Genomic DNA, 24,572 nt, shown 5'->3' on the forward strand with positions numbered 1-24,572 from the left:
TGAGGAAGCGAGTATAGAGGCATAAGTCCCGTAGCTAGTGGAAGTCAGAATTTAAGCCAAAGCAGTTTGATGTTAGAGCCCAGCCCAGACGCTATCAGTATCTTAGTGTGTTGACACTTCTTCACATTTAATTTTTTGAAAGCAAATCATCTCTTTTAATTGAAGTGTGAAGATTTGCTGAATAAGTCACTTGAAATTCCCCCCCAAATCACTCAATGCAAATCATGTTATTGATTTATTCATCTAATGAAAACATTCAAATATCTTGATAAGCTTTGTACAGTTTCAAACATAGCATAAAGCATTTGCCCGTGATTCCACATGAATAATACAGGTTTGAACAGGCAGTTAATATTCTCCTTTTCAAAATGTGTTTGACTGAAATCTGTGTACTCAGGTATGGGATTTTGATTGTGTGTAGATTTTTTCATCTGAGTTTAAACTTGTATTATTCCTTAGAACAAAACCTATTCTTTTCTCAGTCCCTGGGGCCAGTGTTTAATAGACAATCCAAGCATGTGTTTGAGCATTAGCAAGAGGGCACCAAAAGAGGGGGAAAATTTTAGTAATTTAATGTTTTGTAATTTTTTTTCACTTCTGTATATATATATATATTTCAGATTCTTTTCCATCATAGTTTATTATAGGATATTGAATATAGTTCCCTGTGCTATGCAGTAAATCCTTGTTGCTTATCTATCTTTTGTGTAGTAGTTTGTATCTGTTAATCCCATACTCCTAATTTATCCCTTCCCTCTTCCCTTTCCCCTTTGGTAACTATAAATCTGTTTTCATGTCTGTGAGTCTGTTTCTGTTTTGTATATAGATTCATTTGTATTATTTTTTTAGATTCCACATATAAGTGATACCATATGATTTGTTTATCTCTGACTTAATTCATTAAGTATAATATTCTCTATGTCCATCCATGTTGCTACAAATGGCAGTATTTTATTCTTTTTAATGACTGAGTAATAGTCTGTTGTATATATATACCACCTCTTCTTAAGACAGTGGTCTGTTTATGGGCATTTGGGTTGTTTCCATGTCTTGACTATTATAAATAGTGCTGCTATGATCATTGGGGTGCATGTATCTTTTCGAATTACAGTTTTTGTCTTTTCTGAATATATACCCAGGAGTGGGATTGCTGGATCATATGGTAGCTCTATTTTTAGTTTTTTAAGAAACCCTTATACTCTTCTCCATCAGAGCTGCACCAATTTACATTCAAGCCAACAGTGTAGGAGGGTTCCCTTTTCTCCACACCCTTTCCAGCATTTATTATTTGTAGACTTTTTGATAATAGCCATTCTGACAGGTGTGAAGTGGCACCTCATTGTGGTTTTGGTTTGCATTTCTCTGTTAGCGATGTTGAGCACTTTTCATGTGCCTGTTGACCATCTGTTAATGTTTTGTAATTTTTAAAGAAACAGTGAAGTACTCTTTCTAGGAAAAGTTGTACTTTTTTGTGACTCTTATTTTGTTTGGAGTAATTATTGTTTTGAATTATATGTGGTGGATGGATGAGACACACCATAATCTTGGTGGCAGTCTCACCCTGCCTTGGAGCTTGATGGGGCGGATACAGTTATTTATTCACAGTCATCTAACGAATATAAGATGTAAGTGAAATCATGGCTATGAATACAGCAGAATGTTAGTTGTTTGGAAGTGTTTAGGTTTATGTTAATTGAGTGAAGGCTGTTGCCTTTTGGTTGTGTTCTTATTGGGGAATTGTGGAGGGGGAGAAGTAGGAAAGAAAGGAAAAATTTTAGAGTTCCTGGGAGTTTTAATAAGAGGAAGTTGTAAGTCGCCATTAAAAATAACTGTAGAATACTGATAAACTCATTTTTGATTTTTTATGAAATGCAGAGAGAATGCAAAACAGGGTGTATAATATGAGTCTATTTTTATTTTGAATATATATAGAGAAAAATATAGTAAAGCTATCATATACACTAATACATCATCAGTGATTATCTCTGGATGGTGAGTTTCCAGAATAAACAATTTTTGTTTGTCCTTGGCTTTTTTTTTTTTCAAGCATTGGATACATATTGCTTTTATGAAAAACAGAAAAACAATAAAAGAGAATACTATGCCAGTGGACATTAGAAGCATTGTTTTACATGAGCTTGAGAAAGAAGGGTAGTCAGGATATTTTTATGAGCAAAGACCAAATATGTGGCAACCAAGTTCATTTTGGGGTGAGTTTGAGCATAGTTCTAGTTTGAACTTCAAGTTGGACTTGAGCCCTTCAGGGAAGGGCTCCTTTTTTTTTTTTTTTAAACTGATATTTGAATAAAAAGTCCGCAGTTGTGACCAAAGGGTAGAGCAGAGACTTGATTGCAGAGAGTAAAGATACTGAAAGAGTTAGGTCACTGTTTCAGTTTGATGCCAAGATGGTTGAGTAACAGGACACTGTGTACCTGTGGTTCACCTAATCTGCAGAGAATCTCTTGTAGTGAGTTTGTAACTTAAGCTGACTTCATAGCTCTGTGTACCAGGGAGTAGGACTGAGGGAAAATACAGTTTGGGGGAGGTAGAAGATCAGCTTCATTTCCCTGGCTGGTGCCATTGTGAACGTGTCCCAGTGAGGGAAGGTAATGTTAGGCTGCCACCTGAGGAAGACCTCGCTCAGTGTGGGAGCTGTCCTGTTTCATTACCTAGTGGAAGGTAATGTAATTTATAGTGTGGCCTTTTGATCAGGGTGTTATCATGATGTTTGCTTCACCTCCGGGGCAGGGAAAAAAGAAGGGTCCCTGGATGAATTGAAATGCTCTAAGTAAATATTTGGAATGGAATCACCATGAAAATCATGGGGTCTTAAAATGTAGAAGAATGGGAACCTTACATTGGCAAATCATTTTTCCCTTTCCTTAGATTTTTTTCTTTTAAACTTTGACACATTGGCAACCTTTCTGCACTTTACAATTCTGAAAGCTTTTGTTTTTAGTTGTCAGTTGAATTATACAAAGAGTAAAGTGTGTATTTTAGGTAGGTCCCAGAAGTGTGCTCACATTTAAAAAACTGAATTCTCTCTAAGAATATAAAGATGTATTAAGGCTTAAAATATGAAAGTATACTTTTTAGTGAGTTCTGAATAATAATTACTCTGTATTTTTAAAATACTGATGAACTCTAGTTACCTAGTTTCTAAATTTAGGTATTTCAGATTTATAAGTACCAGAGAAACCAGTAAGGAAATATATTATTTATGTGCAGTATCTTTTATACAAAAGTGTTAGTCTTTTTATAAAAGACAATATCTACAAGAAGTATTGGTTTAAGAAAAAAGTTACAAAACCAGTACCAGAGAAAATAAAACTAGGAGTATAATATTAAGATGAATAAATCCATCATAGATTTGAGTTTCAGATGTAGCTGTAAGTTTTTTTGTTGCTTAAGTAAAATAAAAGTCTTTTATTTCTTTAATAAAGACTCAGTCTTTATTAAAGAAAAATACCATTTTCAGTAGCAAGGCTTTCTGTAGATATAAATTCTAAATAAAGTTTCATGCGTCTTTATATAGGGATGAGGGAGGTGATTTCTCCCCAGCAGTTTGCAGGAAATTAATGAATGTCAATTGCAAGCTAATTGCAGAAGAGAGTCATTGTGTGTTTGGTAGCTTTTTTGAATAAGATCCACGTAAGAAATGTTGAAGACACTGTGAGAAATATATTTTTGTTGTTGTTTAAAGGCAGTTTCTTGGCTTCAGAACAGAGTCCTCTCATTTAACTCCTTTGCAATTTAGCCACATTCACTGAGTTGTTTCAAACAGTAGTACTAACTGATATTGTTAGTAATTGTGTTCTTCCTGTATTATAAAACTATTTATGTATTGTTATTAATTTAGTCAGAATACTGAGTTAAATAATTGATTTTTTTTCACTTTTCAGTTGGTTTGATAGGGGCTAAATATAATCTAACTGATAGCACCTGGTAGAATGAACTGTAGTTTGTTTATGCACTACACTTAGTTCTTTGGACATATACCGTGTGTATTCTGTCAGCATTTTCTCAATAAGCAGAAATGGTTTAACTGTGTTTTAGTTGACTCATTGGCTTATTTTAGATATATCCTTCTTCCAAATAAACATTCTTTTAAAAAATACTTTTTTTTTCAAGTGGGATTGAGGGTTATGATTCTGAAAACAAAATCAGTTGTCTGGATCTGGTTTCCTCTGAAAAATTATTTGAGATGTATCAAAATAAATAATCAATAAACAGTAATAAAAATAGGAAAGAGTTTTATTTGGGCCAAATTGAGGTCTAGCCCAGAAGCTGGGTTCCCAGATTACTCTGAGGCACTGTTCCCGAGAAGCATGGCTTCCAGCACAGTTTTATGTCTTGTCAGAACAAAGAAACATTGTCAAAGTCAGGGATATATTTCTTTAAAGTTTTCAAAAAAAAAAAAAAAAAAAAGACCAGTGAGTCAGTATGGCCGTGACACCTGGGAAGGGAGTCTTATCATTATAGGAGGAACAGCATTGGCATCCTGGCAAGAGGGGCATTGAATCTTTGTTTTTAATAAGGACTTTGTTTACTTCTGGTCAGTATACCCTTTATTTTAATAATTAAAGCAGATGTACAATGTATGTTTGATATGCTGCAAACAGGCTGTTTTTCAGTTAGCATAAAATTCAAGTTAACTAATGTGTAAGCCAGAATGACTTCCCTATATTTCAATATGTGAAAATGTATCAGATGTATTGAGGATTTATTACAGAAGATTTATTATACCCACTTATTTCTCTGGGCTCAAACAAATTCTTTACAAATGTTTAGCTGTCTTTCAGGCAGATAGAAATTTTAGGATGGATAAATTTTATGATGTTACTCTTTTCTATCAGTGGTCAGGCTTAGAAATGAGCGATGTTTTGTGGAATCAGCTAGCTTTAGGATATCAGTAGCTGAATCATGCCCGTGATTTCTCGAGCTTTTGTGTTTGTTACAGAATATCAGGACTACCCAACCAAGAAAGTTTGATGTCACCACTTTTTACCTAAATGCAAGCTATGTGAGTGCTTAAATTCAATTTAAGTAGACAGTTACCAGTTTAAGCCAAAGAAGTCAAGATATTTTTTGTTTTAGAAGCTAAGTCTATGCATTTCAGCCACAACAAAAAAAGGAGTGGGGGAGAAGATAGTTTCATTCCACTTTAGATGTGAGCTTTTTAATCAAGGAGGACAGTATTTGTGAGGTAGCATTTTTTGTATTTCAGTTTCCAAGTACTTTTAAATGAGCTAATAAACAAGTATAAAAATTGTGGGACAAGATATGTATATTACTATACTTCAGCTGTTGTTTGGACTTACACCTTATGAAGTTTGTGGGATAGTTACTGACTGGACATACCTTGATTCTTTAGAATTGTTGCTTTGGGATAGTCCTTTTTCCTTGGTTAGCTACAGGAGACGTCTGTACCCTTTTTTTCCTTTCTTTCTAGTTACACATTTTTAATGGATAGCATGAATTATACTTCTGCTGAGCAGCAATGGTGCATTTGGAATTCTGGAGATTTCTTTTACAGTGCCATATTGATTTTTAACTTTTGAGGGTCATGTGATATATTAAATATCATAGGAAAAACAAGATGTCATCTTTGCTATGTGAGAATTGCTAGATATCCAAATGGATACTTCCCATTAAAATTTTTTTTTTGCTGTAAGTGATAGGAAAATTGCTAACTGTTTTGGGCATTTAATTTTTACTGTTTTTTTCCCTCTCTGTACCCTTAATCCTACATTAATTTGGGTAGATTTCTTTGAGGTAGTAAACTTTTAGTGTGACCTTTTGAATGAGGTGGAAGTTCCCAGACGTTAGGAACACTTTGGTAGAAAATGTAGAAGTGCTGAATAAAGGAAATCTGATTGAATAAAGGAAACTTAGAGAAGAATAAAAGGTAATAATTAACTGGTTTAAGAAATCTAATAGAAGGCAGTGAGTCAGTTTAAAACAGTTAGGAACCCAAAATAAGCAATGTAGGGAGCCTAGTGAGAATAGTGAAGTCAAAGGGTTAAAAAGGAGGAATGATTTTAGTAATAGCTGTAGAGCTAGCTCTGATGGTTTAGTAGTCAAGGTCTGTGATCCGCATAAATGGGACTAGGATGTCCTTGTGGGTTCTGTTGAGTTCTTGAGGGAGAAGGGTTTGGCAGCCAAGTCACAGCAGACAGGATGGCAGAAAGGGGCATCAGAGTGAACATGAAAAGACTGGAAGGATGACTGTTTAAGAGCTGTTTGGGATATGTGCCGAGAAAAGTGATGTGATGGTAAATTCTTCAGGAAAAAGGAGTTTGGGGTATGAAATGAAGAAGCTGAGGCGTTCAGATGATGAAACTGATACCTAAAAGGCTACTGAGACTTTAAAAACCGTTTTTGTTTAAATGGAAAGAGTTAATCATTGAAATTGGTGAGGATTTACATTTATACAGGTTTCATTCTTTAAATGAAAATAGTTGAAGAAAACTAAGCTGCCATAAAGTCAGCCTGATTTGGGAGTTCTGCAAAAAGTAAATTAAATAGACACAGTCCTTCTGTATGAACCAATTTACAGTTAAACAATTTAGAGCTCACTGGGTATTATTCAAAAGAATGTACCAAAACTTTTTAAAAGAAAAGAAAATAATTTGTACAATATCAGCTAAGGTCTAGTTTTGTTTGGCGTGACTTCTCTGAAAGCTGATTTAGCTGACCACATAGTACATCCTGTTTGGTAACTGTCTATATCTCTTACTAGCAAACAGAAACACAGAAGACAGAGACTCAAAGAGGAAATAGAAGGAGCAGAATGCACACTTGCAGAGTGGCAAAGCTCAGAATACATAATCACCATAATATGACTTGACTTCTAGGTCATTTTGTGTATGTATATATGTGTGTGAAAGTGCTGTGGTTTTATGTGTTTATACAAATGTAAAATACCCACCTGATAACGGATTTTTGACTGCATGTGATAATCTTTTTGTTTTGGTTATGAGAAGATAACAAAGTATTAAACTTCCATTTATTGCCTTTCTTAGTAATGAGGCTTGACTTAAGCCTGCTAACTCACAGCTCTGCTAAGTTTTTCAATTGTATCATTTAACCTTTGCAATGGAACAGAATCCCTCCTTCAGCACAACCCGCAGATTTTCTACAAGATACTGATTTAGTAAATCAACACACATACACTTCTTTTTCTTAATTTTTAAAAATTAGCAACTTTAGCATTAAGGTTTTTGTTTTTGTAACTAAAGTTGAATTCATAAGGATTGTCTGGTATTAGTTTATTTTCCTTTAAGTCAGTGATTCCCTGACATGACTCTGTGGATTAATGCTGGCCCGTGACAACGCTTTTACAGGGAACGTAGAGTGAGTTCTTCATAAATCTAAATGTGTTCAGTGGAAAGTTTTTAGTCCAAGATTTTGTCCTTCCTACATTTTCATGTTAAAATGTACACTTATTTTTAAGGGAAAGGTTATTTTTAACTTGGTCAAATTTGGGTGGAAATTTGACTGAGTTAATGAGATCTAAATGTTTAGAAACCACTGTTTTAAAACTCTTTAACCATAGACACAACCCTTAAGTGCTTAGTATATCAGAGAGACTCTCCTAAACTAACATAGGTGGGAATCTGTAGGTCAGACTACTTTTTATTTTTATTTTTAAAAATTTTTTGATTTACAATGTTATAGTAGTTTCTGGTGTACAGCATAGTGATTCAGTTATACACATACATATTCTTTTTCCTATTCTCAGACTTCTTTTTAAAATACATACTTTTTTGGTTAGCTTTTGTTAGGTCATGCTGTGGGTTGTAAGCGATTTTAAACTCTCAGTGTCTGTCAGTGGCAAAGCTTTATTTCTTGCTCATGTTACGTGTTGCCTGTAGGTTGCTGCATACTGGCTGCAGTAGCTTCGGGTCTGCATGTTCTATTTGTCCCAGGACCCAGTCTGAAGAAGCAGCACTTACCTAGGACATGTCATTCTCATGACAGAGGGAGGAGAAGGCAAAGCTGAATCACTGTCTCTGTAGATGTTACCGCTGCTCTCATTCCATTGGCCATCATGAGTCATACGACCAACCCTGATGTCAGTGGAGATGAGGAAGTATAATCCTCCCTGCAAGTAACATGATAAGAGGTAGAGATAATAATCCTCTTGTAGGAGGAAAGCAATAACTGGGATTAATAGTAAAATCTGTCACAGTATCACTCATACTGAAGCACTCATGTAATGTAATGAATAATTTTAAAGAACAATAAACACTTAGGTATCTACTACCAAGCTTAAAAAAATGGAACCACTATCTTTGGAGGCCCTCCCCCCGTGCCTTCTTTTTAATGGAGGTACTGGGGATTGAACCCAGGATCTCATGCCTGCTAATAAGCACACGCTCTAACACTACTCCCAACTCCCACGCCAGTGTGCTTTTATACTGCTTCCCCAAATGTGACCATTCTCTTGTTTTGTGCAAATACTGGCCATTAGTGAATAAAGTAGTGGATTCTTTTTTTCCTGGAGATGGGTTGCTTTATAACTTACAAAGGGAATTGAGAATTTAAACCTAATTCACTATACAAACTTTTAGAGATATTGTTTCTTCTCAGCTATGTTGGTACCAGATTTGGCTAAAGAGTGACCCATAAATATCTCCACTGGCATTCTTTACTTGAAGCACCTTAAACCAGTGGAAACTTTGCCCAATTCTATTCACTTATTTTTTAAAATTTTTACTTGTTTTTATTTATTCTAGGCTAAATAACAATATAGAGCAACCAGCTTTTTTTTTTAGTGGCATATATGTACATTACCTATTTAAAATCAGCCACAGAGTATTTTTATTGTAATCAGTTATTCTAAGTGATTTCTTTAAAGGAAGAAAGTTTAAGGAGTCTTTAGGGAGCTAATAGACCTTGTCAGTATGCAAGCATCAGAATAACTGGCTGCTCATTACCTGGATAAAATGAAGGATAAATAAAAATAAACATGTTTTCCTCAGTGCAGGTTGGTGATATGTAGTCCATGGCACGCACTTGTAGTAAGATAATTCCTAGTACTCCCAAATTACATTATTTAAAAAACAGATGTTAGGACGAACACCACTAAGACTAGCTTGAGCGATGAAATTTATTGGCCAGTCTAATTGGGAAGAATAGGGGTGGGAATAGGGTTTAATAGGGAATAGAAGAATAGGGTTTAAATAAATGAGATAGAAGTTCTAATTATGTTGTCAGGACCCTCTCATCATCTGCTAGCTCTGATTCTCTGTTTCTCTGGAACCCCTTATAATGAAGACGAGCTTTCCTCTAGATGTTCGTGGTGGGGTGGTGGTGGATGATGCTTTTTGAGGAGGAAGGCATAGTGACAGCTTCAGAATTATTTCACTCCAAATGGAAGTAAGAAAACACTCTTCCAGAGGCCTTCCCCTCTAAAATAGCCCTGTAAGTCATTCACTTTTTCTTAAATCAACTGTTTCCTTCATGGCCTTTATCACAAATTATCTCATTTATTTATTTGCTTAACTGACTGTTGTTTTTCCTTCCTGCTATAAGGTAAAATCCATTAGAAGCAGGAATGGTGAATCTTTTATTAATCATGTAACTCTAGCATCTAATAGGCACACTCAGGAAATAGCCAACAAACAAGTGAAATTCCAGGGAAGGACTCAGGCCTGCTCTAGGTGCTTGTCATTATGTGGTCTGGAGGGTAGGGTACTGTGGTTACCAGAATCTCATGGAATAGGACAAGTGTGGTTTCATGCAGGAAATGGAGGTACCATTAGCTAAAAATTGGAAACATGCTGAGGAAACAGCAACAAAAATACATGTTTTATGTTCTCTAAGCATGGTTTATATTTCAGCTAGCTGCCCAGTCTGCTGTGTAAGGTTGTGCAGGTTCTGCAGGGCATGATGGTACTTGGCTGAGGGGATGGAGTGGGGCTGAAATCCAGCCCAAGACTCCACTCCTGGAGCTTCTTTTTTTTAGGAGGCGCTCTTAAAATTTATACAAAGGCTGTCTAATCTCTGTACACAGTGGCCCTGGTTGAGTATCTGTCTAACCTAGATAGCTTATAGTGAAGTAAGAATGCTAGGAGCAGAAGTATGAGCTAGATGTGTCTTTGCATCTGGATCCCACCAGTCAACTCGGTGTAAACTCAGTAAACTCAGTGTAAACTATGTGCTTTTTAGCCATGTCCTGCAAATTTTCTAGGAGAGATGTCCTGGGAGATTCCCTCACCCCTTTTTTCCCTTCTCTCCCCTCCATTTTTCTATTTAGTGTTACGGGTCAAGTTTCCTGAGCATGCATTTTGAGCTGAATGGTGACTAAGTGGTGATACAGATACTGTCATCTTTCTTGTTTATCTACATTTCTCTGCATTTTCCTTTTGATCATTCTTATAGTTCTGCTTCAAGAGGAAGAATAAACTGCCTGTATCCATCACTGGCCCTTCAGAGGAGTAGACTTGTCTTAAAGCTCAATCCCCTTGAGATTTGCTTTATATTTTGTTTGATTAAAGATCTCTTTGGGGCATGCTCACTATTTAAAAAGAGGTGGATGGGTTGAAGGAAAGAAACCACTGACTCACGTAAGGCTGCCTGGAAGCTCACAACTTCCAACATAAAGCTGAACCTCTTGTTGCATGGAAGGTTCTCAGGCAGCTATTCTGGCCTTCTCTCTCTTTCTGGACTGCTTAGTTTCTTCTTTGCTTCACTCTGGACCTTGTTTCCATTCATTTGATTTTCTTTAAACACTGACTTTGTATCAGCCTGCAAATGGCAAAAATGGCAACTAGTGCTTAATGTCTGGATTCTCGGTGCAAGTCCACAGGATGTCTGCCCTATAATCACTTGGAGAGCTTAAAAAAAGATTTATGTGCCTCAGACATAGATATTCTGAGTCAGTGGGTCTGGAGTCCTAAAATCTGTATTTGAGGAGTGTTCCCCAGCAGGAATTCCCAGACTCCTCCATAATTACAAGAGGGAAGAAAGGAAAGTGAGTGAGTGATTAAATAGATGAACCAGGCCTTAGCATCCACTTGTCCCCAACATAACCCTTTCTCTTTTTCCCTCAGCCATTCCTTGTTATTGATCTTCCTATCCAAGAAGAGGAGATCGATATTCTAAGAAATCGAAAACAGATATTAAAGAATATGACAGTTTTCATTAAAAGCAGAAGTATAGTAGGAGCAATTCTTAGTCTAGGTGGGTGGGCAGTCCAGTTAGGCAGTGGGGCCATCTATCCTTTATCAAATCAGGGCCAATTTCTTGATCTTGGGTGCTCTTGAAAGTGTAACACAGGGCTGGGTGTTCCTGAAGCCTTTAGACCTACTCTGATAGCTTTGAAAGCCTCCAGATCTGTGGTAGCAGCAGGCCAAATAGACTCTCTCCCTGGGCAGGTGATGTATGAATGACCTCGCAAGTTCAGTGCCCGCCACTCTCAAACTAGTCACAATATCTGTCTGTGTCTCTTAGTTCAAGACCTTTAGGGAGAATCTCATCACTGGCCAGCCAATCAAGAGCCTACTCTGGGATTGAGGGTCAGAGCTGACTTTGAGAAGGACATTAAGTGATTAAGGGCATTACAAGCTTTCTTTTGGTTGGCTTGCAAAGTAGAGGATTAAGTGAATATTGTAATCCCTTTCCATTTTGGTTATTTCCTAGCTAACAGAGGGATTATATTCCTAAATCAACTATAATGACTTTTTTCTATATCAGAACTATGACATCAGCCTAATTTTATATGTATAATAAATACCCTGAACAGTATTCAGGATATTTATAAAGTAATTTCATGGTGAACATTGTCATTGTTTCTTCATATTTTAATAATAAAATGTATATTATATTAAGTTGTAAATAAAGTAACATGGATTATTATTTAACGTTTAAAATATAATGTCATGTACCTTCCCTTTTGTTGTACTGACATACGTTAAGGGCTGTAGCAATTTGATTCTGAGACCTCAACATAAGTAACGGAAGCCATTTATTTAATAAATTTGTCTATTGTAGAACTTACAGATACTTGATATTTGAAGACTTAACATGGGTATTAATTATATAAAATATGCAAAGATAAACACTTAAGATTTAGCGAACACAAAAAACTGTCTAGTATATTTCTATGAACAAAGTAGTTGTATGGCACAAAGCGGTTATGTGTGAAGCCCACAGAGTATAACATCAGTACCTTGGGGTTGGTTAAAGAACTTGTATATTTTATACCTTTAACTATGAAGTATCAAGAAAGTTAATCTGACTTTTAAAAATTATTTTATTTTTCCAGATCCATTCCCTCTGTGGAACTTCTGAACATCTTTTATTAGTGGAAACATTTTTGCACAATGAAGTCAACATCTTAATCTAAACCAGTGTTGGTGTGGTTCTGATTCATCTGCTATAGTTCATGAATCTTGAGATCTAAGGAGTGCAGGGTCTTTTGCAATGACAATATGACTAATACTAAAGGAAGGTCTATTACTAATAAAACAAGTAATGGTCCAAGTAATGGAGGAGGTTTTGTAGACTGGACTTCAAGTTTAAGTACAATTCAGTCTGATAAGTTTTTAAACTTGCTGTTGAGTATGGTTCCAGTAATTTACCAGAAAAACCAGGAAGATAGGCACAAAAAAGCAAACAGCATTTGGCAAGATGGGTTATCCGCTGCAGCACAGACTTTTAGTAATAGATCTGAACAACACATGGAATATCACAGTTTCTCCGAGCAGTCTTTTCATGGCAATAATGGGCACACACCATCAAGCTGTAGCCAAAAGTATGACGACTGTGCCAACTACAATTACTGTGATGGAAGGGAGACTTCGGAAACTACGGCCATGTTACAAGATGAAGATGTATCTAGTGATGGTGATGAAGATGTCATTGTGGAAGCAAACCAGAAGTTACCAAAGGAATCCAGCGGTGTCATGGCACTGCAAATACTTGTGCCATTTTTGCTAGCTGGTTTTGGAACAGTTTCAGCTGGCATGGTTTTGGATATAGTCCAGGTGGGTTTTCATCTTTGTTTAACTTCACTGTGTTTGTTGTTTAAAGTACTTTCTGTAGGTTACTAATCTCAAACATATTTAGATTTAGTTTATCCTTTAGTTAAAGTGAACTGATGCTGACTCTGGTTTCAGTATAACAGCTTATAGGTTTTCAAAAAATGTTGTTGCAGTTGTGATTCAGAGACAATTAGGGGGAGAATTGACTCTCAATGCCTAGTCTTCTAATACATGTACATGGACCAGCCCTCCGTTTATTTAGGTCGTCTTTACTTCCTCTCATAGACGTTTTACAGTTTCGGTCTTTATAGGTCTTTTACATTTTCAGTTAGATTCATTCCTAGTTATTTGATGCTTTTTATGCTACTGTAAGTGATATAGTTCTTAAAAAATTGATTTTCTGTTTGTTGCAGATATATTCAAGTACCCATAGCGGTAAAAATTCTTTGCCATAGGAATTCTATAGCGGTACCAAAAAGACCTATAGGGATATAGAATGCTGCTTTTACATATTCAAGCTTATCCAAAGGAGTAAGCTTTTGTCTCAGTCTAACCTACCTCTGTGTGCTTGTGCCTTGAACATCCCTTATATTCATTTTGGCCGCAAATTAGTAAAAGAGCATGTAGAGCACTAGTACAGTACCTGGGAGATCAGTGTTCAGTAAGTGGTGTAATGTTAACACGTATCATTCATTGAGTGAATGTTCTTTGTCGGTACGCTGCATGAGTTACCTCATTTGATGCTTATGAGGACTCTGAGGTAGGTGATGTTATTTTTATTTTATATATGAAACTGAGAGATTTGCCTAAGTTCACACAACTGGCTGAATTAAACCCACTCTAAAACTTACGCTTTCAAATACCGTACTGTCTGTTTATAGGGAACATGTCTTATCTTTGGATTACCTTCTACTAGTCAGCACTCTTCTGTCATAAGAAATTTAAACTCAACTAACTTAAATTAACTGTAATTTAAGCCAAAGAAAGAAAGAAAGCATTGTCTTTGGTAACTGGGAAAAGCAGGTGTACAGCCTACCTTATACAAATAAATCAGGGACTTAATTTATGATTACCTTCTCTCTACCTTCTCTCTGTCTTGTCTTTTACTTCAGCTTATATTTTGTTTGTTGTCCTTATTCGCTCCTATTGCATATGATTGCTGACAGTTGTCAGGTCATATCCTTTTAGTTTGTTTTACAAAGGAAAGAATGCACTCTCCTGTCTTTAATTTGGAAAATTCTAGGGGAAAATGGAGCAGTTGGCTTGTCTTTGGTCATACACTTACCCCTAGAATCAGTGATGTGATTAGGGAGGTACTGTATTATGATTAGCCCAGTTCAAGTTACACTGCTGTCCCTGGGACAGACGAGCATTCAGATCAGTAATTTCACCAGAACCACAAAAAATAGGAATGTTCCTGCTTCTCCAAGGAGAGGGAGTGGGTATTGTATCAAGGAAGATGAAGATGGAAAATTGTGCAGAGAAGGCAGGAATGACACCTTTAGAGGATTGGCTCCTCATATATAGGACCTTACCTGAATCAGATTCTCCAGGTGGGCTCCCTAAGCCAGCAGCCTCAGCATCATCTAGGAACTTGTCAGCCACACAGATTCTCAGGCTCCACCCCAGCTCCACTGAATCAGAAACCCTGGAGGTGGGGCCCAGCATTCTCTTTTAAGCAGTCTGTAAGGATTCCTAGTGTTATGATGTGGGCAGAAGTTTGAGAACTAATATTCTAAATAAATCCAAGTTCTCTTCCAACTAGTAGGTGGGGTTGGGTGAGACTGGCCACGTAGTCTTTGGTCCCTCTGTAGTAGGGTCCAGTCGGAAAAACCAGCCTAACGCCTTACACAGAACAGACATTCCGTGATTCCTTGTTGAAAAGAATGAGTTAAATTAAGTTCTACCTCTGTTATAAAAATTTTGGAATTTTGATGATCAAACTTAAGAGTTTTAAGTCATAGAATGTCAGGATCAGAAATCCTTAGCAATTGCCTGGTCCAAGCTCCTTGTCTTTTCTTCTCTCACTGAAAATGAGCAAAGAGTTTTAAGTGATTCAGACAAGAATATGCAGCTAGTAAATGGTAGAGCCCTGTCTGTGGATAAATCCTGTTCTCTGTATAGCATGCTATATGTGAATGTTGGATTGTCTATAGACTTAATATATTATAAGATTCTGTAAAATGAGATTAGTGTTAGCCACCCATCCATCTAAAAGAAATGTAAGTAAACTGAGCTAATACCTTTAGAACTTCCAGTAATTCCTAGGTAAATTTGTACTTATTATTAGAATATTATTGGAAGCTGATGTCTACAAAGCCCCAAGATCTTGTATTTTATGAAGACAGTATTATTGCAGTGCTGAAAAATATTCTTTTGAAATAAACCATAGTATAGCTCTCAAGTATTCCTTATTTTATTACTGTGCTGTTAATGCATTGTGTGTATGTTTCAAAATTCAATGGAATGATACAATACCTGAGTTATGTTTCTAACCTTGAAACTCTGAGTAGAGCTGTTTTTCTGATGTGTAGAGAGGTCAGAGAGGAAAGGGATGCTTTGTTAAAGTTTTGTGAATTAAATACCAGTGTTTTAGAAGTGCAAAGAGAAGGTAAGAGGGCAGTATCAATGTTGGACTAATTTTTGTCACCAGTTTCTCATTGTGCAAAGCTAGAAAGGTGTCACACCATGTTTGTCCCTCCCTATAAAATATAGCTGCAGTTTTAGAGTTTGTGTTAAAGATACCTCTTTTAACATTGCTATGACCCCAGGAAGGCACGAGCACCTTGATGTAATGTTCTAGTTTTTATTTTAAAAATAATAGATGGACTTCCACTTCCAAGAAGCTGCAGTAGATGTACTTTTACCTATTTCTCCCATTAAGTACCAAAAAAGCACTGGGAACTTTGTATAAAACAAATATAAGAAGACCCTGAAAGGTGGAAAGAAGAAAGCAGGCCGCCTAGGCTTAGGACTCAAGGAATAAAACAGTGGTGAGTTCCCTCGGTTTTCTCTTGCTTCATGTATCCCAGACTTAGAGCTAAAAAAGCCAGCAACTGAGAAATGCTAAGGGCAGACAAAACAAACCAAAAAAACCCCAACAAAAGCCTGCTCTTTGTAGCTAAAGGACTAGAAAGGGGGCGCCCTAACAAGACAGGAAAGTTTTAGACAATTACTGTTCTGCTCTAGCTGGACACCACAGAAAAAACAGTGGCCCCACCCACACCCGCATCAGCGAAGGCCCAGTGGGGAACTTAGACTTCCTCCTTAAGAAGCTGTAATGCATAACATGGATGAACCTGGAGGGCATTTTGCTGAGTGCAATAAGTCAGATAAAGACAGATGTATGGTATCTTAAGCCAAAAAAAAAAGTTAAACTCAGAAACAGAGAGTAGAACGGTGGGGGTAGGGGAAGTGGGAGGAGATTGGTGTGAAAGAGTACAGACTTTCAGTTACAAGAGCATTATGGATCTAACATACAGCATGGTGACTGTAGTTGATAATACTGTATTGAATACTCAATATTTGCTTAGAGAGTAGATCTTAAGCATTCTCACCAAAAAACAAACAAACAACTCCCAGAAGGTAACAATATGGGGTGATGGATGGTTAATTAACTTGATGGTGGAAATCCTTTCATAATGTATATGTTTATCAAACCATTGTGCTGTACATTTTAAATGTATTATATATAATTTTATCTGTCAGTTAAGCTGGGGTAGGAGAGAGGAGGCTGTAATGAGGTGCTGCAACACTTCAGCCAGGATGGAATCGGAGAAGGGCAAATAGAGTGCTGGCACTTTCATCCTGTCAGCTGACAATGAGAGCCCCCAATAGACCTGAAAGCAGAAATAGAAAAATCAATTAGCGTTGGAGACTCCAACACCCTTCTCTCAATAATTGATAGAACAACTAGATAGGAAATCAGCAAGGATGTAGAAGAACTCAACAACACCATCAACCAGCAAGATCTAAGGGACGTTTATAGAAGACTCCACCCCAAAACAGAAGAGTACACATTCTGTTCAAGCTCTTAATGATCATATACCAAGATAGGCTATATTTTGGGCCATCAGCTAAACCTCAACAAATTTAAAATACTGAAATCATTCAGAGTATGTTCTCTGGCCATAGTGTAATCAAACTTGGAATCAGTAACATAAGGAAAATTTCCAAATACTTAGAGACCAAACAGCACTCTTTCAGATAATCCGTGGGTGAAAGAGGAAGAAGAAAAATAAAAAACAAAACAAAACATTGAACTGAATGAAATGAAAATACAACATCAAAACTTGTGAGTCACAGGTAAAGCAATACAGAAATGGAAATTTATAGAACTAAATGCATACATTAGAGTAAAAAAACCTCAAATCAGTCATCTAAGTTCCCATGTCAAACTTAGGAAAAAATGAGCAAAATAAACCCAAAGCAAGCAGAAGAAAGGAAATAATAAAGATAAAAGCAAAAATCAATGAAATTGAAAGCAGGAAAACAGTAGAAAAAGATCAGTGAAACAAATAGCTGATCCCTTGAAAAGATCAACAAATCTGACAATTCATAGCAAGACTGGCAGTAGACAAAGAAAGAAGATATAAATTACCGATATCTGAATGAAATAGGGCTTATCACTACAGAGCCTGTACGCATCAAAAAGGTAACAAAGGAGTACTACAAGCAACTCTTCACACATAAATTTTACAACTTAAAGTGGACCACTTCCTCAGAAAACACAATTACCATAATTCACCCAAAATGAAGTGGATAATTTGAATAGCTTTATACCTAATAAGGAAATTTAATTCATAATTTAAAAAGCTCCCAAAGAAGGCTTCAGACCCAGATAGTTTCACCTGAAAATTCTGCCAAGTGTTTAAAGCAGAATTAACACTAATTCTACACAAGCTTTCCTGGAAAATAGAAGAGGAGGGAACACTTACCTTCATTTTAAGAAGCTAGTCTTATCCAGATACCAAAACCAGAAAGTGCAAAACAAACAAAAATTTACAGACCGGTATCTTTTCTGAATACAGAAAGAAAAATCCTTAACAAAACATTGGCAAGTAGAATTTAGCAACATATAAAATGAATTACACACCACAAACATGCGAAGTTTATTCCAGGGATGCAAGTATTCACTATTTGAAAATCAATGTAATTTACCATATTAACAGGCTAAAGAAGAAGATCAAATGACCATATCAACTGATGGAGAAAGCGCATTTGATAAAATTCAACACTCATTCATGAGAAAAACTCGAGTAAACAGGAATGGAGTGGAACTTCCTCAACCTTATACTTAATGGTGAAATACTGAATGCTTTCCCCCTGAGATCAGGTACAAGGCAAGGATGGCCACATTTGTTACCTTTAACAGAGTGCAGTGTAACAAGTCAAGAAAAGGAAATAAAAGACAGAAATTGGAAAGGATGAAACTGTTCCTCTTTGCAGATGACATGATTGTCTACTTAGAAAATCTCAAGGAATCCACCACACACACAAAAAACAGAACCCTCCTAGAACTGTTAAATGAGTTTAGTAAGTAAGGCCCAGGATACACAGTACATACAAAAATAAATGCTTTTTCTAACAACAAATTAAATTAAAAATTAAATAGCGTTTACTCAAATAAATACCTAGATATAAATCTAACAAAACGTATAGGACTTGTATGCTGACAGCTACAAAATACTGGTGAAAGTAATCAAGGAAAATTAAATAAATGGAGAGACATACCATATTCGTGGCTTCAAAGGCCCAACATAATAAAGATGTCAGTTCTCCCTAAATTGATATACAAGTTTAACAGAACTTTTAAAATCCCTGCGAGATTTTTATAGAATAAATAATACTCTAAAATTTATATGCAAAGGGAAAGAAAATAGAATTTTCTTTTTTGAAACAAAAGTAAAGTGAAAGGGATCGGTCTGCCTGATTTCAAACTTATTAAAATGACCACAGTAATCAAGACTGTGGTATTGGTGGAGGGATAGACACACAGATCAATGCAACAGAACTGACAACCCCAGAATAGACCCACACAAATATGTCCAACTAAACGTGACAGAGATGCAAAAGAAATACAGTGGAGAAAAAATAAGAGCCCTTTCAGCAAATGGTGCTGGAGCAGTTGGACATCCATAGGCAAAACAAAACAAAACAAAAAAGCCTTCAACTTAAGTCTCATACTTTATAGAAAAATAAATTCAACATGGATCACATATTTAAATATAAAATGCGAAACTATAAACCTTTTAGAAAAACATTGGCAAGAATCTTCAGGATCTAGGGCTCGGTAGAATCGGACTTGACACCAAAAGCATGATCCATACAAGGAAAAGTGGATACACTGAACTTCATCCTATAAAAATTTTGTTCTGTGAATGACCCTGTTAAAAGAATGAAAAGCCAAGTTACAGAGTGGAAGAAAAATAGGTGCAAAGCACGCATCTGACAAAAGACTAGGATATATAAAGAACTCTCAAAAACAAAGGAATAAAAAAAAGGAATAAAAAACAGTTAGAAAATGGGCAAAGAAACATAAAGAGGCATTTCACTGAAGTGTGTGTACAGATGGCAAATAAACTTGAAAAGATACTCAGTACCTTTCTACTTTATGAAAACCACGATGAGATAGCACTACGCACCTACCAGAATGGTTATAACAGAAAGTGGTGATAATAACAAATGTTGTTGAGCATGTAGAGAAATGCACTCTCATACTACTGGTGGAAATTTAAAATAGTACAGCCACTCTGGAAAGCACTTTGACAATTTCTTAAAACAAAACAAAAACCTAAACATTAACTCTCGTGCAACCTAGCAATTGTGTTCCTGGGCATTTATTCTAGAGAATAAAGACTTATGTTCACACAAATCTTGTCTGTAAATGTTTACAGCTGCTTTATTCACAATAGCCAAGAACTGGATACAACCAAGATGTCCTTCAAAAGTTGAATGGTTAAACAAACTTTGGTAAATCCGTATGATAGAATACTGCTCAGCAACAAAAAGGAATGAACTATTGATGATGCAACAACCTAGATGAATCTCCAGAGAATAATACTGAGTGAAAAAAGCCAATCTCAAGACGTTATACATACTATATTCATTTATATAACATTCTTGAATTGACAGATTCAAGAAATGGAGAGCAGATCAGTGGTTGCCAAGGATTAAGAAGGGGCTGAGAGTGGAGGAAAGTGAATGTGGCTATAAAAGGCAACAGGAGGGATCCTTGTGATGTTAATGTTCTATATCTTGATTATATCAGTGTCAATATTCTGGTTGTAATATTGTCCTATAGTTTTACAAGATGTTACCATTGGGGGAAGTTGGATAAAGAGTACATAGAATTTCCCTGTATTACTTTTTGTAACTGCATGTGAATCTGTAATTATTTCAAAATTAAAAATTTAATGAAAAACCTATGTATCTGGTAAAGCATACTTAAACTGTGTGAAAGAATATGTAGTGGAGAAAGAAGTCTCCTTTTATATGTCCTTCCCCTATCCCCTTCTTTAGAATTTACTGGTATTTTTTTCTGTCTCCTTCAATAGACACACAATGCATATACATGCATATATATATGCTAACGTGTGTGTGTGTGTGTGTGTGTGTATTTGCTAAAAAACACAAATAAAAAACATCCTATAATGTTGCTCTTCACCTTACTCTTCTCAGTTTATCTCAGATCTTCCATATGGATACACGCAGATTTACCAGATTCTTGTCCAGCTATATAATGCTCTATTGTATGCATGTGTCATTGTTTTTCTACCAGGTTACCTGATGAAGGGGACTTAAAGTGCCTCAAATCTTTTGTAATTATGAACAGTGGTGAAGTTGACTCATTACATGTATGTTTGAATTCATGCTCAAGTTTATATGTAGGATAAATTCCTGGAAGTAGAGTTCTGAGTTGAAAATTTTGTGCATTTTACATTTAATAGATATTGCCACATTCTCCTAAATAAATTAAACCTTTACATAGGTTTAATAGTGTAATAGAGTGCCTGTTTCCTTATGCTCTTACCAACAGGGTATTTTTTTTCTAACAACAGAGTATTATCCAACTTTTTAAAAATTTTAATTTAATTTTTTAGCGGAGGTACTGGGGATTGAACCATGTGCTCTACCACTGAGCTGTTCCCCTTTCCCTTATTCAACTTTTTGATCTTTACCAGTCTCACAGAAGAAAACTGATCACCTTTTCATTTGCATCTCTGTAATTATGAGTGAGGTTGGTCATTTTGTCATATGTCTAAAAGTGAATGGATTTAGTTTTTTAAACAACTTATAAGTTAAAATGAGAAACAAATCTTCTCCAAACTTGGGGTATGTAAGTTTTTTAAAACTGCATAAACTTCTTTTACCAATTAGATTTTTTAAAGCCTTTTCTGTTTAAGATAGGACTCTATGGATGTGTTCCTCAACTTATTTTATTGGTTTTTGTTTGTTTGTTTGTTTCGTTTTTATTTGTCCTTTTGGACATTAATAGATTTTTTGGTTTTGAGTCCAGTACCTGTGTTAGCAATCTGACACTAAGTTTGTTGTGTGCTTGCCTAAGATTGTGGATATTGATAGATATCCAAAATTAGGTAAGGTTAGAAGTTGATTTCCTTTAGGGTATGTTCTTGTAGAGAAGCTTAGCAGTGCATAATAATTTTCATAGCCTTAGAGGACATGTCTGTGTTATGGCAAAATTTGTAAGTAAGTGAGATTTGTTTTGGGCACCAGCTGTCCCAGCATCCTCTTTCTGGACTTTTTTTTTTTTTTTTTTTTTTTTTTGCACTATGTCCTCTTGACAGGAAAATTAACTGATAATGTATTCTGGTGTTATAGCTAATAAACACTCAATATTGTTATTCGTTACTACGTACAGGCATGGTCCCGAGCACAACTGTATGGGATAAGTACCATTATGACCCTATTTTAGATGAAGAAAGTAAAGCGTAGTTTTGCTCAAGTTATCCAGTTAAAGTAGTAGTATCGTAGTATCGGAATTTCAATTCAGATAATCTGATTCCAGAGTCCTTGCCTTTGTCTAATGTACTGTACTGTTTTCACTGTCCTCACATTTCCCAAACTGTGTGTCTGGACACCCCAGGGTTGCTGTGAGATACTGTAAATTTTTGAGGGAAACACAATGACATCTCTTGGACAAGCTATAGACTGCTGGCTCGAGGTGTTTCAACATTAGATCATACTCTATTTCTCTTGATGACATACCTTTGCAAAGCTAGATTTTCAGTGGTGCTGTGAAAAAAAGCAAGTGTCAGACAAAAATCAATATAGAACAAGAAATGAAGGTGGTAATTGCCAATTCCAACGCTTGAGAAGTTGTGCCATTCCTAAGAGGTACACACATCCCACTAGTAAGTACTATATGATATAAAAATATTTTTTTCAGTTTATTTGTATTATTTCTTCATATGACTACAAAATTGTTAGGAAATACTTACTATTTGGACCTAGCTACTTAGTAGGACTGTTAGGTATTTCTTTTGGCCTGGGATGCCATGAAAACATTGCTGAAACACCTGGGTACGTGTGAGCTGAGAAAGTTTGGGAACGTCTATAAGCACACCCTTACAGTTGTAGAGAAAAGAATGGCAAATTTATTGGGCACAAGGTAGGAAATCAATGTGATAGTTCTTATTGCTCTAGCAGTGCTTAGTGTTAGTGATTTCACAGTAATTCTCACAGGAGCATTTGATTTGAATTCAGCTTGGAAAGAGTGCTAATCACCCAAAGGAGTGCATTCCAACAGATCTAAAGTGGGATGACATGTGACTGACAGAGAAATTTGGATATTCTGGTGTTTCTAAAGTCATATAGTTAGATGTCTTAAAATTACGACCTAGGGAAAATGTATTCCTGAATTACGTCTAATTTGATAAAAATGATATCTATCTTGTAAGTTTGTTGTTGAGATTAAATGATTCAGCCTTAAGAACAGGATCTGGCACGTAACAAGCAATCAGTTGAATATTGTTACTTTTTTAAAAATTATTATTATTATTATTACTAATAATAATATTTTGTTATTCATCATGGTCATTATCATCACTGCCACCATCATCTCTGAAGGGTGCATATCCCACTAGCACAGCAGAATCCCTACCCATCATAAAACAGACAAAATTGTTAGTTTTTTGACAGGTTAAGGGATCTGAGAAGCTGCTTTTTCTAAGCCCATCCTTAATTGACTTGAACTGTGGAGGGATTCCCTTGTGAATCTTTTGAACCAGGTTTTTACCTGATCTGATGAACAGTTCCTAAACTCTTTTTAGGCCCTAGTTCTGCACCTGTTTGAAACAGCCTCTAGGGAAAACTGTGGGGACAAATTGAAATTTTCTCTCATTTATCTGATGGATTTAGGTCTTACTTTTCTCACCTGTCTTGATGTTAATGACAAAACTATGTTCTTGATTTTTTTTGGCATAAATTAATATGCTAAGTCCGTAAAGTCTCATACTGGGACAATTACCTCTTAATAGCACTTATAAAAAAGCACTTTGTGTTAAGTTATTTGTATGGTCTCTTTACCTTATTAAATACTTTAATATCTGTCATTTTCATTATTTCCTATAGGCTAGACAGGGCAGGTTTTATCTTCATTTCATGGATGAAGAAATTGAGATCAGAAAGGTACATAACTCATCCAGATCATACAGCCAGGTTATGACAGATCCATGCCTGGTATCACAAATTTTCTTATTTCCAGTTTCCTCTTGCCTCACACCCTAAAATGGGGGCCAGAACATGGGATGACTCAGGGCTCCTGGAGTCAATTCTAGGTCCCGTCTTTTGACCTTGGGAAAAATCATTCAACTTCTCTGAATCTTTATTTCTTCATTTGTGAAATTAACTAATAATATTAGTTTAATTTTTCTGTGGGTTTATTGTAATTAGTGTTGGAATCAAGATTCAAATACGGGTTATCTGGTTCTCGGGTCTGTGCTCTGAACCTCTAGTTACACTGACTCATGCCGTCATAAAGGGATAAAGTAAGATGTAAGAGTAACAGAGTTGGTAGCACACTCGGTGTATGGGCTGTGGTGACTGTGTCAGCTCTTACTCCCAGCTCTAACTGAATCTTCTCAAATAATGCAGGTTTCAGAACTCTGGTGAAGAGTTAAGCTAAATATTCACTGATTAAATGACCTGTATAGTTACTCAAAATGTAGACACAACATTGGAAAAAAAGGCTGAGGTTTTTTGATGTCTTTGTTCTCAAATGTTTTTAAAAGAGTGTCAGAAAAAAAATTTTTTTTTTCTTACAGCACTGGGAGGTGTTCAAAAAAGTAACGGAAGTTTTCATTTTAGTTCCTGCACTTCTTGGTCTCAAAGGGAACTTGGAAATGACATTGGCATCCCGGTTATCCACTGCGGTAAGTTTTTTCCTACCTCAAAGCATGTATTTTATCTTTATATTTACTGTTTCTCTAAATTAAGGAGAACTTGGATCAGGAAAAGATTTTCTCCTCTGTCTACTGATAACATTTCTGAACCTCAGGGCTATGCTAAGTAGTTGTGCCTGTTATCATGCCCTGAATGTTCCCCAACTGTCTCATCTTA

At 36.0% G+C, this 24,572-nt stretch overlaps 1 protein-coding gene across 5 annotated transcripts in view; it reads left to right on the forward strand.

Moving 5' to 3' along the window:
* SLC41A2 (solute carrier family 41 member 2) overlaps window positions 1–24,572 on the forward strand; it is a 104,396-nt gene that overhangs the window by 8,598 nt on the left and 71,226 nt on the right. For 4 of the 5 annotated variants that reach the window (XM_074375147.1, XM_074375148.1, XM_074375146.1 and 1 more), the window contains 2 exons: window positions 12,275–12,995; window positions 24,278–24,385. In XM_074375147.1, the coding sequence (XP_074231248.1) occupies window positions 12,441–12,995; window positions 24,278–24,385 (663 nt within the window). In that variant the 5' untranslated portion in view covers window positions 12,275–12,440. Of the gene's footprint in view, window positions 1–1,431; window positions 2,680–12,274; window positions 12,996–24,277; window positions 24,386–24,572 lie in introns of those variants that run through there. The other variant, XM_010970456.3, reaches the window with a different exon arrangement.

This window comes from Camelus bactrianus, chromosome 12 (genome assembly GCF_048773025.1).
Source record: "Camelus bactrianus isolate YW-2024 breed Bactrian camel chromosome 12, ASM4877302v1, whole genome shotgun sequence".
NCBI lineage: Eukaryota > Metazoa > Chordata > Mammalia > Artiodactyla > Camelidae > Camelus > Camelus bactrianus.